The 14,587-nt window shown below is 38.2% G+C and overlaps 1 protein-coding gene across 1 annotated transcript; it reads right to left on the reverse strand.

Moving 5' to 3' along the window:
• Positions 1-252: 252 nt before the first annotated feature.
• LOC148213217 (uncharacterized) lies at positions 253-1,017 on the reverse strand. The gene has a single exon (XM_088123616.1). It carries the CDS (start codon positions 1,015-1,017, stop codon positions 253-255), a length of 765 nt encoding a protein of 254 aa, XP_087979742.1.
• Positions 1,018-14,587: the final 13,570 nt, after the last annotated feature.

A 14,587-nucleotide genomic window follows, 5' to 3' on the forward strand; every position in this document is an offset into this window, starting at 1 on the left:
GCTCCCACAAACACCCTCATGTATCTCTCTCATGATGTAGTCAGCGTCGTCGGGCGTTAGACATTTTAAAAGCGGCAACGAGTAGCCTCTTTTGTACAGATTGTCGTCTGTAAGCACATATTTGGCTGCTCTTCGTTGTAGCTGCTGGGCCTCTATCTTTCCAGTAGGCAGGATCCCATCTCTCAAATATTTGATCAAAAGGCTCTTTCAGTTTTCTTCTGGTTGCCCTTGATCGTTGATATCCATTGCTTGCTAAGCTTCTATGCTTGGCTCAGGTAGAATCTCGACCGGTACAGTTCTGCCTAAGTCGGTTTCATAAGCTGCAGCTATTCGAGCTAACGCATCGACGTTAACGTTTTGAGCACGTGGAATCTGTCGAATCTCATATTTTGAGAACTGGTCGAGCTGGTTTCTTAACTGTGAAAGGTATTTTGTCATTCGCGGTTCTCTAGCCTGGAACTCCTCTTTCACCTGACCTACAATCAGCTGTGAATCATTGAGTATCAGTATGTTCCTAACCCCAACATACCTCGCCACTTTTAGTCCTACTAGTAGAGTTTCATACTCGGCTTCGTTGTTGGATGCATGAAAGCTGAATCGTAGTGCATATTCGAATCTTTCTTTATCTAGAGAGATTAGTAGGAGTCCTGCCCCGCATCCTCGGAAATTTGAGGACCCATCTACGTAGAGTGTCCAGAGTTGCTCTTCTTCAACCACTTGTGGGTCGATACTATATACTTGAGGTTCTGTTGGTGTTAATTCCGCTATGAAGTTTGCCATAGCCTGCCCATTCATGGCAGTTCTTGGCTTATAGTGAATGTCGTATTCGCTGAGCTCTACAGCCCACTTTACCAGTCGCCCAGAAGTGTCTAGCTTTTGCAAAATCTGCCGTAAGGGAAAGTTGGTGAGGACAATTATTCTGTGAGCTTGGAAATACGGGCGTAGTCTCCGAGCTGAAGTGACCAGTGCTAATGCTAGCTTCTCCATTTGTGGGTATCTAAGCTCTGCATCTACCATTGCTTTGCTTGTGTAGTAGATTGGAGACTACTACACAAACGGCGTATCTACCGGCGTATCGTCCCCACAAACGGCGCCAATTGTTGATGCGTGGATTTTGACCCTCCGGCACTTCTTCTCGCACACACCAAACTCGATGATAAGGGAACAGATACCTGCAAAATCAAACCGATCTAAACCGGTGTGACCTCAGTCACAGAGGCTTCAATGCTTAAGTTAACGAGGGAGAGTTGCGAAAATAGTTAGCTAAGGATTAGTCACCTGCCCCTTCAGGGTTGGATCTCACTGCTACTTATAGCCGTGAAGATGATTCTAGAACCTCCGTAGCCAAACCCTAATTCAGTGTTGCAGGGTCCGAGGGATCGTAGATCGTAGGCGGGAGATTCATGGGCTGGGCCGTGGGCCTGGGGTCGGGATCGAGCAGGGGTAGGGACCGAGAAGGGGTCGGGACTGAGCAGGGGTAAGAATCGAGCCCTTTGGCCCGATTAGTTCTCTGCCGGTCGCTTTCCTCGTTCTCTGCCTTGGCGCTACGTCGTTCTTTGGGCCGGCCGGTTACGTCGCGGGTTGGTCTCCCCCAATCGATGATCTCAGGCTTCAACTCCTTGTCCCGTTTCAGGTCGTTTTTGTTTTCTATAACACACACCATTTCGATGAAGAGTTTTCTAATTTCCACTATACCAAGTGAGCCCCAAGTAAAATACTATTTAGTTGTCTGCTAGGATTTGTGTTGACCACAGGGCTAAAAAAGACAGTGGAATCAAATATTATATAAATTTGCTATTGGATGCTAAGAGAAATAAACAGAAAATAAGATCCAATCAAATGAAAGAGCTAAAAGTAAAACTGGTTTGGGTAAATTGAAGTGAGATTTAACACCTACGGATGGTGGAATAGTGGACTTGTCACCCCTTACGGGACGCATAGTTGGGGATTCCTTCCATTCAGAGACGAGTTCCGTAACATAAGTTATAGAGATCCAACTGGCGAAGCCATACGACATCGATTTCGAGTTATTTTTGAATTCATATATATGTTGTCTCTGCGCTTCTTTTGCTAGGTGATGGTTACTATATTGGATTAATCTCATCAACCTACCTTGGACAGGTTAAATTTCTTTTTCTAATATACCCTTTGTTAATGTTGTTTGATTCATTACGATGAAGGATTTACATATAATATAATTGTTTTGATTGTTAGGCATATTTGTTTTGACATCTTGAAAGTCTTGCAATCTCAATGTTTCCACGTTACAGAGGATGATCTTATATTTGTGTTGACATCTTTAAAGTATATCCTCCTACTAGCATTAAACTTACACGGGCTTAGCAAAATTTTATGGAAAACTATGCAAAGAAATATTTATATAATCCTAAGATGGTTAAACTCTGAGCCAATTAGAAGATCTATTAATATCATATCAATTTCCTTGTTGAACAATAGCAGATACACTTGGTGGCCTGCAACTTCCTTACCTATTTATACAATTCAGAATTTGAGTCATTTCTCATTATTCCAACTCTTTACTTATATTAGAGAAATACTCTCTAGATGTGGGTTGTTGGGTTGTTTCAATTCGTTTCTAATTTTAGAGGAATGTCATTCTCATTTGCCTTTTAGATAGAGCTTACACTCATAGATAGGTACATAGTGATGGAGAAAAAAGATAATTTGGCAAGTTGGAATGGACCTTCACTGTGCCTACACCGTATTTTTTCCTTGCTCGATTCATCAAGGCATCGAAAGACTCCGATCACCTGAAATACTTCTACAAGGTATGGTTTGTGTTGGTTGGCCGTTTTGCTCTTTACGAGCATATCATCAACATACGCCTCCATGTTTCTTCCAAAGAACATTACCTTATAGCAGAAGAGGTCTTGTTCTATTATAAAAGAAGTGTGCATCTTGATCTGGTTGTATCTTGAGTAGGCATCTATGAACATGAGAAGTTGTGCCTCACTATGGCGTCGACCAGTAAGTCGATGAGGAGTAGCAGGAAGCTATCATTTGGATAGGTCTTATTCAAGCGGGTGAAATCGATGCACATCCTCCATTACCATTTGGTTTTCTTACCAAGACTACATTGGACAGCCAGTTCGGATATTACAGTTCTCGTAACAAGTTAGCTTTTAGCAACTGTCCTACCTTTTGAGCTGTCGTTACATTCCTCGCAGCATCCATGACCCTTTTCTTCTGCCTGACGAGCCTAATTTTTGGGTCGACGTTTAGTTGATAAACCACCACACTTGAGTCTATCCTCTACATGTCCTCATGTGACCTGAAGATATCAAAGTTTTACCGAAGGAATTTTATCAGCTCTTCCCTCTGTGTCTCCTTCAGTCTTGTTCTAATGCTGGTGGATTTTTTACTGCCCAGCACTTGGAAAGACTTAAGTTCTTTCGCTAACGAGGCACGTTGTTCGTCCTCTCGTGGTGTGTCATGATAGACTTTCACGGCTCTTGCTGAGAGGAAGTCTACTTGAATTCATCTTGTCGCACTTCTGGAGTGAGCTCCAAAAAGTCTGTAGCTCTCACTCGACCTGTGCATGGCACAACTTCTTATAGGGTAGCCAGCGCGTCCTCTCGTTGTAGGACGAAAGATTGACCGGTTACTTCTTATAGAAGAGGAGGCGTTTCTACTCGTTAAGCTTCAATGACACAACAAATTTCGAGCTCTTTCATCGTTGTGGCGTAGCATTCTCTTGAGGCCTTTTGTTGGTCGTACACCTTCCTTGTCCCCTCAGATGTAGGGAACTTCGTGACTTAATGAGAAGTAGAGGGGACCGTACGGAGGTTGTGGATAGTGGATCTTCCTAGAATGGTCTTGTGCACTAAAGACCCGTAAAAAACTACAAACTCCTCCGTATGCGTGACTTGCTTGTCACCCTGTCCCAAAGTTATCGGCAGCTCAATGCTACCATCTTGGTATACTCTTTCGCGAGATAAGATCATAATGACATGGGTTATCTCTTCAACTTTGTTGAGTCCCATCCGATTGCCTTCACAACACCCAAGGATAAGAAATTGGTTGAACTTCCCACATTGACCAGGACTCGATGCATGGTTGATGTCCATAACAATTACCAAAGCATCATTGCGGGGGTTGGTGTTGCGAAACGACATTTGAAGGGATTGAATCCCAAACGGAAGCAAGTTATAGCTTGTGTTATTATTTTACATTGAAATTAAAAACACAGAAAACTAACAATACAGAGGAATAGATGAATTCACCTTTGAAGAACTGTTCTTCACTGTAATCCTATTGGAACCACCACCAAATCTTCCCTACTAATCTCTGGACGTTAGGAACTCAGTTTGTGGTTACCCAGTTTGTGGTTACCGTGTTTGAAAATCAAGAACTTTCTACAAAGGATTGTGAGGGAGAGATTATCAGTTTTTGGCCAACACACAATGGAACAAAAAAAAATGCAAAACAATTGTGCATTTAACGATGAGGTGGGATGCACTTCCCCACCCTCTTCCAAAAATTTGGGACGATGAGAAGTTATTAAATAAATAAATAAATAAAGAAATAATTTAATAAATATTAATAATTAGTTTACTTAAATAATTAATATAATTAATTATTTAAAAAACCAATAATTAATTAGTAACATATATTTAAACCAAATTCAAATATATTTCTCATCCATATAGTTTTAATGTGTATCTCATGCATATTAATTTTAACCTATAGTTTTAATATGAATTAGAAGTTTTAATATGAATTTAATTCATATTAAATTTTATTTGAATCTTATTCGAATAATTCTCTCATAATAATATAGTATAATTTTGAATCTAATTCAAAATTTAATTTATATTATAATGTATCAATATACATTAATTGCATTTCATACAATTAACTTTAATTCCCTTTAACAAATTTGAACAATTCAAATTCTTTTCAAAACTAAATGTTCTTAACTTTACAAGCTAGCAGGAGACCTAATGGACCTATCGATTAGAAGTTTCAACGATACGAGATTAATTGATTAAACTTATTAACCATATTAATCAACATTCGTTAATTACCGATCACTCCACTAAAGACCTATAGTTGTACTGTTCTCACTGTAGAATATTTTGTGTCCACGGATTTTGACCATTAACTGTAAGTCAATCCTTCACGAGTGTTCGTAACTACAGCTGGGTCAAATTACCATTTTACCCCTAAGTTACCTGTTTTATCTTAAATACCACTGATCCTCTAATGAACAACCTATTTACGGTTTGACCATTAAACAGAAGTCCCTCTCCGGCCCAGTGAGAGGGTAGGGCACCTTGTTCAAGTCCCAAAATCAACATTTAAGAGAACACTCATCTACTTACCCTAAAGTCGGGAAGGAATGAATTTCATCTTGCGTAGTTATGTTCCTAGCTCCCCACTCGGTCTCGTCCCCAAAATGGTAGGATTATTGAGTCGAGGACCCGGGCCACTCTAACGCATACAAATCAAAGGACAATCCCTTATAGACAGGAGTCCATATAACTCGCTCAGGATTAAGATCGAGTTACCTGGTCATTCTACGAAATACCAATCTATTGGCTAACGGTGTTAGAGCTAATGATTAATTATTTCGCGGTCCAGTCTTATACAAACTCATTGTATAGGATACCCCACTCGCATGTCTTCACATGAATGACATGGATAGAGTCGTTTGTAACTATTACAAAGCGAGCCGTATCCATAGTGTTACCAAGATAAGGTACCCCGACATTATCCATGTACTACAGACTATTTAGGTTATTACTTAAACATTATCCACCTGTATATCAAATATATATTGTATATCACATATATACACTATATATTAAATATATATTGTATCTTAGTTATATGCTATTCCAGTTATATTAAATAACCGTGGATCTTAGTTTATTGGAATACGAGTAATGCAAAGAAATAACTCTTTATTGAAATAAATTGTTTATTAATTACAAACACATGAGATAAGGGCACACAACCCAACAGTCTCCTCGTTAGAAAAGGTGATTTGGGGCCCTGGTTCATTTGTTTTGGGTGAGACAGACTTCCGGGCTAGTTGGTCGATGTCTGGCCTACCTTGCTAGTGCTGTTCTTCTGTTTTCGAAGTGGCTTTCGACCGATCCCCTCTAAATCGTTAGGATAGCTGGTGGACAGTCATCCTTCCTCGAGGATTTCTGATTTTGGTCGTTCCTTTTGTTGTACCTTCTAGTTCTTCGGGCTGGGGTGATCCCTTTGCCCACAAATTCCTTCAAATAGCCTCATTGGATAAGAAACTCAACCATGTTTTTTAGGTCATAGTACTTCTCCATTTCATGTCCATGGTCTCGAAGAAACTGTCAATACTTGCTGCAGCAATGTTTGTGCGATGCTTGTTTCATCTTCTCGGGCCATTGTAATAAGTTGTCCGTTGGAGTTTCGTCTGTCTGTCCCAGGATCTGATGAATCGGGATATGTGTTGGAGTGTACTTTTCAAACTTCACTAGTTGGTCGGTCCTCTATGTTGGGTGTTTTACCATAAACTCATAGTTTGTACTTATGTAAAAACAAATTTATATTCAATAAAGTTTTGTTTTTCTTGTTCAATCAATTTGTTGTTGAATTTACAACATTGCATTGTCCAAATCCAATAAACTAAACATCCAAGGTTATTATCATGTAATCGGGAGAATATATATATTGGGTATACATTTCATATACCATCGATATACATGTGGATAATGTCTCGAGAATAACTTAAAGCGTCTATAGTATATGGATAAGGCTGGGTACCTTATCCTAGCAACACTATGGATACAACCAGTCTTTATAAATGTTACAGATGACCAAATCTAGGTCGTTCGTGTGGACATATGCGAGTTGGGGTATCCTATACAATGAGTTTGTATAAGACCGGACCGTGAAATATCCAATATTTAGATGTAACACCGTTGACTAATAGATTGCTATTTCATAAGATGACCAGGCAACTCATTCTCAATCCTGAGTGAGTTATGGACTCCTGCCTATGAGGGCTCGTCCTTTGATCTGTATGGGTGAGAGTGGTCCAAGTTGCAGACTCAATATTCCTACAATTTTGGGGACGAGATCAAGTGGGGAGCTGAGAACATAACTACATGAGATGGAATTCACCCATTCCCGACTTTATGGGAGTAGATGAGTGTTCCCTTAAGTGCTGACTCTAGGACTTGAACAAAGGGCCCACCCTCTCACTAGCCTGAGAGAGACTTCCAGTTATTGGTCAGACCATAACCGGGTTGTTCATTAGAGGAGAAATGGTATTTAAGGAGCAAGATGTAACTCAGGGGTAAAATGGTAATTTGACCCAACTAGAGTTACAAGCACTCGTAAGGATTGACTTGCGATTAATGGTCGTACATCCGTGGACACGAAAATATTCTACAGTGAGAAGAGTGCAGCTGCGGGTCTTTAGTGGAGTGACTCGCAATTAATGAATGTTGATTAACTCGGTTATGAGTTTTACCCATTAATCTCGTATCATTGGAGCTTCTGATTTGTAGGTCCATTAGGTCGTCTTGCTAGCTCAAAACGGGTAAAACGAGAATCAAGTTTCTTGGAAATATTTGAAATGCTCAAATCGCTCAAGGGATTATATATAGTATGATGATACATTATAATATATGGTCAATTATAAATTAAAACTATATATTATGAGCGAAATTATTTGAATGAGATTTAAACAATAACTAATATGAATTGGATTCATATTACAATTATAGGTTATAACAAGAGAGATGCATTTGAATATGATTCAAATATATATGGTTTTAATTAAATATATGATATTCAATTAAAAGTTGAATAATGAATTGTTAATTATTGTTGTGCCTCTGCTTAATAGCTGGAGGATAAGTGCAAGTACACACTGTCATAAGTAATAATCTGGAAATATTTCAAGTTCGTCTCCACAGGGACTAGTTTTTCTTTTAAAATTGAATTTTTAAACTGCTAGAATGAGCAATCAGGTTTGTGATAAAAATTGGTGAAATTGGTTGAACACGAAAAACACACGAAAATAATAGAATTTAAAAGGCCAACCACCTACTTCTATTTAGCTCTAAAATGATGAATTACACCTACCAAATGTGCTCGTAATTATGCTCAATTTATGCAAACTGGTTCAACTCATATTCCATGCAAACTGGTTCAGCTCTACTAAGTTGGAAATTCTGGGCATGCGATGTGTCTGACGCATTGTGATCATCAATCTTCACTTTTCCTTACAAAATAAACATATTTACACAAATTAGCCTTCATTTACCTATAACTGAAGTCCAAAGTCCCTAATCACAAATTATGCACATTTTTCCTAAATTATATGTATGAACATACACTTTTCATCCTAAATAACCGTCAACTAAGCATGCAAACTTACACTTTTTAGCATTAATTCAAGTCTTATCACACCCCCAAACTTAATATTTTGCTTGTTCTCAAGAAAAAACAACAATTATCATATCAACAATAAACATGCAAAATTCAAGAATAAACCAAACATCAAGCAAAGCTGAGTAATTTGTTCATATGGTGTCTCAGGAGGAACGTCAAAGCTTAGTCCGTACTACTTTTCTCAAGCAAAATCATCATAAAGCCACTTTTTTTTAAAAGATAAAAGCTTTTCAAATTCTTATATTGTCTAACTTAAAAAACTTTTTCAAATCCAGTAGAGACTATGCACACTCCCTTTAATGAAAATTTTCTAGCACAAAAATGACTCGAAAACAGGACAATCACTCAACGGATTCTCTAGGCTGGCAACCAATCCGAGTTTGTCGATTAGTGAGTTGCACAAGGTCAAGCTAGATCAAAGTTGCTACCATAAAATTACGAGTATCCCTAAGTGAGACTCTTTTCGCAAACAGAGTGGGAACTGAGTTAAGGCAAGCTTCCTTACATTTCTTCTCTCATTAAGTTCTCTTGCCACACATTTTCTCCTTTCACGCTTTTGTCACTCTTATTTTTCTTCTTTTGCTTTTCTCAAAATTTTTCTTTCTTGTCTTTCTGTTTCCCTTTTCCTTTTTGCAACTCTTCTTTTTCATCAACCTTTTGTTTTTCCACACTTTTTCTTACCTCTCTTGTTTTTCAGCTCACTGCAATCTATTATGCTTTCTTACGCTACTCCCCCAAACTTGAGGGAAGCGACTCCCCTAAACTTGAAGGAAACAGTGTCCTCACTGGTTTTAAGTGTGAAAAATTTAAAGGTGCGTAAAAAATTTTTACCACTAAAGGACAAGGATCCTTTTAAAAGATGTAAAAAGTTTAAAGGTTAAAACTAAAGAAGCAGAAAATAATTTTATCCTAAAACAACGTGGCAAATGAGTCATAGCTTGATCTAAATAGTAGAAACAAAGCTCATGCATATTCCTAATTATCATCATTGACATGAGAAAAGAACAAGAATCTACTCAAAGATGGTAAATCCAAGACTTTTCATGCTGAAAATTGAGAGGAAAATTGCACATTCATTTGAAGATTCACAAAAACAAAAGTTGGGTAGCAATACACTTGATATGCATGAGAATATAGACTGCAATCAACATAAAAAACACAATTCTCAACTCTTCGCTGCATGCTTCAAGATAAATAAAATCAAAACAAACTAAAATTTATCCTTAATCTTGCACAACTAACCTAGCAAGCAAAAATAACAATAGTCCAAAAATTTAAAAAGAGAGATAGGTCAGAAACTCCCTTCTTTCAATTTCTTCATTTTGGAATCGGGCCACCATGGATTTCGAACCGTTCCCATATGTTGAGCACTATCACAGACAGTATTTTGTAGGGCTCGACGACGCTCAGTAGAAATTGGGACAACTGCTTCGACAGGTTCAGGTTTTGCCGTTTTCAAGTCTACCTATTAACTTGTAGTAGGCGGTCGTCGGTGGTGGTGCGCAGTGGAGCTGCATTTTTGGCGAGCGATTGCTACGAGCAGCCAAGGGCTTTCTTCATTGGACATTGGAAACAGCGGCAACCCACGGGGTAAGACGATGGCGAAGAATCGGAGCTCCGGGAGTGCGATGGTGAGGCTCCCATGGTGGCATCTAGGTCTGCGAAGAAGAGGAAGAGAAAAACAGCGGGGGGGGGGGGGGGGTCTGTGAAGAAGATGAAAAGAAACGAAAAAAATAAAATAGTTTTTGACTTTTGTTTATAATTCGTTTTTTTTAAACAAAAGAAACCCTAGTTTAAAAAGAACATGGGTTACAAAAATTGGGCCCAGTTTATTTTCAAAAATGAAAAGCCCAAAACAACCTCTCATTTATTCTTATGTTTCGAAAAGTGCCATGTTGTTTTTTTTTAACAAAATGCAATTAAGTAATATTTTTATTATGTAACAAAATCTTTAGAAATTGCAAAACTCAATTAATTTTTTTTAAAACACAATCCAAAATTTTCCTTTTAAAACAAAAACTTCAAAACTAAAAAAAAAATAATAATTCACACTGAGTGCCCCTCCAATCAAGCTTGAAAAACCAAATGAGGGGCAAATTAATTCATTCATGTATTTAAAAAGAGAATAGAGGTTTTACCTCTATCAAATTGATTTCTAAAATAAGGCCTAACTCTTTGATCGTTAACTTTAAAAATATTACCCAAATTGTCTTCTAAGTCGATGGCCCCATGAGAATATACCTTTGCAATTTTGAATGGGCTAGACCAATGAGATTTTAACTTACTGGGAAACAGTCGGAGCCTAGAGTTAAATAATAAAATATTCTTACCTACTTGGAGGTGCTTGGGCCTTATTCGCCGATCATGCCACTGTTTTGTTTTTTCCTTGTACATTTTGACATTTTCGTACGAAAATTGCCTAAATTCTTCTAACTCGTTCAATTGGAACTTCTGTTCTTCACCTGCAGCATTAAAGTCAAAATTTAGTTTTTAGTGGCCCAATATGCTTTATATTCTTATTCAACAGGAAGATGACAAGCCTTACCGAATACTAGACGAAAAGAAGACATACCAAGAGGGATCTTGAAGGCAGTCCGATACGCCCAAAGGAAATCATCTAATTTAATCGCCCAATCTTTCCTATTTGTATTGCTGTTTTTTCTACGATAGATTTAATTTCCCTATTAAAGACCTTAGCCATGCCATTTGTTTGTGGGCGGTACGCAGTAGCAATCTTATGTTGGACATTATATTTTGCTCACACTTTACCTGCTGCCTTATTTACAAAATGTGTTCCCTCGTAACTAATTAGGCATCTTGGAGTACCATAGCGAGTAAAAATATTTTTTGCAAAAATTGAAAACAATTCTAGCATCATTTACTAAGGTTGCTATGACTTCTATCCATTTAGACACATAGTCGACAGCTAACAGAATATAAATTTTACCAAACGACCGACGGTGGGAACGGTCCCATAATATCAATGCCCTATATGTCGAAAATTTCTACTTCTAAAATGGGGTTAAGAGGAATTTCCTTTTTTTGGGAAATATTACCTACCCGTTGACAGTTATCACATACCTAGGCAAACTTGGTGGGCGCCTCGAAATAAAGTGGGCCAAAAGAACCCACTTTGTAATACCTTAGTTGCGGTTTTTCGCCCAGCAAAGTGCCCACCATACGGTGATGTATGGCATGCTTCCAAGACTTTTGTTTGTTCCTCTTCAGCTACACACCTGCGTAAGATATTATAAAGACCTAACTTATAAAGATACGGCTCATTCCACCTATAACGCTTAGCATCATGTAAAAAAAATTTTACCTGTTGTGAGTTAAACTCATGAGGAAAGATGCCACTTACCAAAAAGTTCGCAATATCCGTATACCATGGGATGTTATCAATACGAAGGACAGCTTGCTCATCAATAAAGTGTTCTTTTGACTGCTGATGGGTCTTCTGAGATAGTGGACTCTAGTCAAGACAAATGGTCCGCTACCTGGTTTTCTGTACTTTTCCGATCTCGAATCTCTAAGTCAAATTCTTGAAGAAGTAAAATCCACCGAATCAACCTTGGCTTCGCATCTTTCTTAGCAAACAAATACCTCAAGGCAGAGTGGTTAGTAAAACAATAACTTTAGAACCTATCAAATATGCTCTAAATTTGTCAAAGGCAAATACAACAGCTAATAGTTCTTTCTCTGTGGTGGTATAGTTAAGCTGTGTTGCAGTTAAAGTCTTACTGGCATAGTAAACTGGATGCAAAATTTTATTTTTTCTCTGCCCTAACATGGCTCCTAATGCATAGTCACTCGAGTCACACATTACCTCAAAGGGTAGATCCCAGTTAGGTTCTACTATGATAGGTGCTGAACTCAATGCCGTCCTAAGAGTCTCAATTGAATTCATGCATTCTTCATCAAATTCAAATGACCTATCAATTTCCAGCAACATAAAGGTTTTGATATTTTAGCAAAATCTTTGATAAAACGACGATAAAATCCAGCATGACTCAAAAAACTTCGAATACCTTTAACTGACGAGGGTGGTGGAAGTTTTGAAATTAACTCAATTTTAGCTTGATCTACTTCCATTCCTTTATTTGAAATTTTGTGACCCAAAACAATACCTTCGTTTACCATGAAATAACATTTCTCCCAAATTAAAACAAGGTTTGTTTTTTTACATCTCTCCAAAACTTTTTCAAGATTTTTAAGACAATTTTCAAAAGACTCCCAAAATATCGAAAAATCATCCATAAAAATTTCAATCACATTTTTCAATCATGTTAGAAAAAATTGCCATCATACACCGTTGGAACGTAGCAGGTGCGTTACACAAACCGAAGGGCATTCGTCGGAATGCGAATGTTCCATAAGGACACGTGAAAGTTGTTTTTTCCTAGTACTCGAGGGCAATTGTGATCTGGTTATACCCTGAGTATCCGTCGAGAAAATAGTAGAACTCCTTACCTGCGAGACGATCAAGCATTTGATCAATAAATGGAAGAGAAAAATGATCCTTTTTCGTTACCTTATTGAGTTTGCGATAGTCCATGCAAACTCTCCAACCAGTTTCGGTTCGGAATGGGATCAATTCGTTCTTTTCATTTGTGATGACCGTCATGCCACCCTTTTTTGGCACTCATTGAATTGGGCTCACCCAGCTACTACTCGCTATTGGGTATATCACTCCCGCGTCTAGCCACTTTAGAATTTCTTTCTTCACGACTTCTTGCATTTTAGGATTCAATCTTCTTTGATGTTCAACAGAGTTGATAGCACCTTCTTCCAAATTTATCTTATGCATGCAAAATGATGGACTAATTCCCTTGATATCTGTTATCGTCCATCTAATGGCTTTCTTGTAGTTTGACAATTCCTGCAGCAACAAAATTTCATGTTCATTAGTTAACGTTGTAGAAATGATTATAGGTAAAGTTTCATTTTCTACTAAATATGCATATTTTAAATGAGTAGGCAAGGGTTTTTGTTCTAGTCGAGGCGTCTCAATGATTGATGGTTGCATTGCCTTAAATTCATCCTTGATGATATCTCCAAACTCGAACTTCTCCATTGGTGACGAGGAAGTGTCTGCCTCTCTTTCCTTTTCTGCTGCTTCTAGTTCTTGCTCTAAACCTGCAGTTACCAATTCACAAAATTCTTCCATAGACTCAGGGTTAGTTATCTGAATAGTCGAGCACTCTTCTACTTCATCTGGAAGCCGCATAGCATCCAGTATGTTGAATGTCACTTGTTCGTCGTTCACCTTTATTATGATCTCTCCCTTCCTTACGTTGAAAATTGTATCACCTGTTGCGAGAAATGACCTTCCAAGTATGATAGGGACGTCCAAGTCTACTTCACAATTTAAAATAATGAAATCTGCAGGCAAGATAAACTTATCAACCTTTACTAGTACATCCTCTATTTTTCCCTCGTGTTTTCTAATAGGCCTATCTACAAATTTGAGGGTTACAGTTGTGGGACGAGCTTTTCCTATATTACGTTCTTTAAAAACTGACAAAGGTATTAAATTTATACTCGCGCCAAGATCACACAATGCTTTTCCTAGAGTTTTGCCTCCTATTGAGCAGAGGATAGTAAAACTTCCAGGATCTTTAACCTTAACAGGTAAGGGATTCCCTAAGGCATCACTACTACACTTAGTTAATGCAACTGTTTCATGTTCCCTAAACTTTTTTTCCGAGAAATAATATCCTTTAAAAATTTGGTGTAATTAGGCATTTGCTCAAGGACATCAACTAAAGGGATGTTTATATGAAGTTGTTTCAAGATATCGAAAAATTTACGGAAGTGAGTGTCCTGATCTTTTTTTACCAAACGTTGGGGAAAAGGAGGAGGAGGTCTAGAATTACTTACCTACGGGGCAATTGGCCTACTTACCTCACTTTCTACTGGCTGATCAGGTTCTGTTGCAGTTCATTTTTCCTTTGAAGGACTGAATGTTTGTTCACCCGGCAGTTTTGGTCCTTCATAAGCTAACCTGCTCCAGGTTGTAATGGCTTTGCAATGCTCCTTACCCTCTCTTTTTGGCTCCTATGTAGTACTTGGTAATGTCCCTGAAGGTAGACTCCTAAGTTCATTGGCGAGTTGCCCCATCTGAGCTTCCAAATTTCGCATAGCTGCGTCATTTCTAGACGTGTAATCTCGTATAGCT

This window comes from Momordica charantia, assembly GCF_013281855.1.
Source record: "Momordica charantia cultivar OHB3-1 chromosome 1 unlocalized genomic scaffold, Mcharantia_2.0 BLBB01000001.1, whole genome shotgun sequence".
In the NCBI taxonomy this organism is placed as follows: domain Eukaryota; kingdom Viridiplantae; phylum Streptophyta; class Magnoliopsida; order Cucurbitales; family Cucurbitaceae; genus Momordica; species Momordica charantia.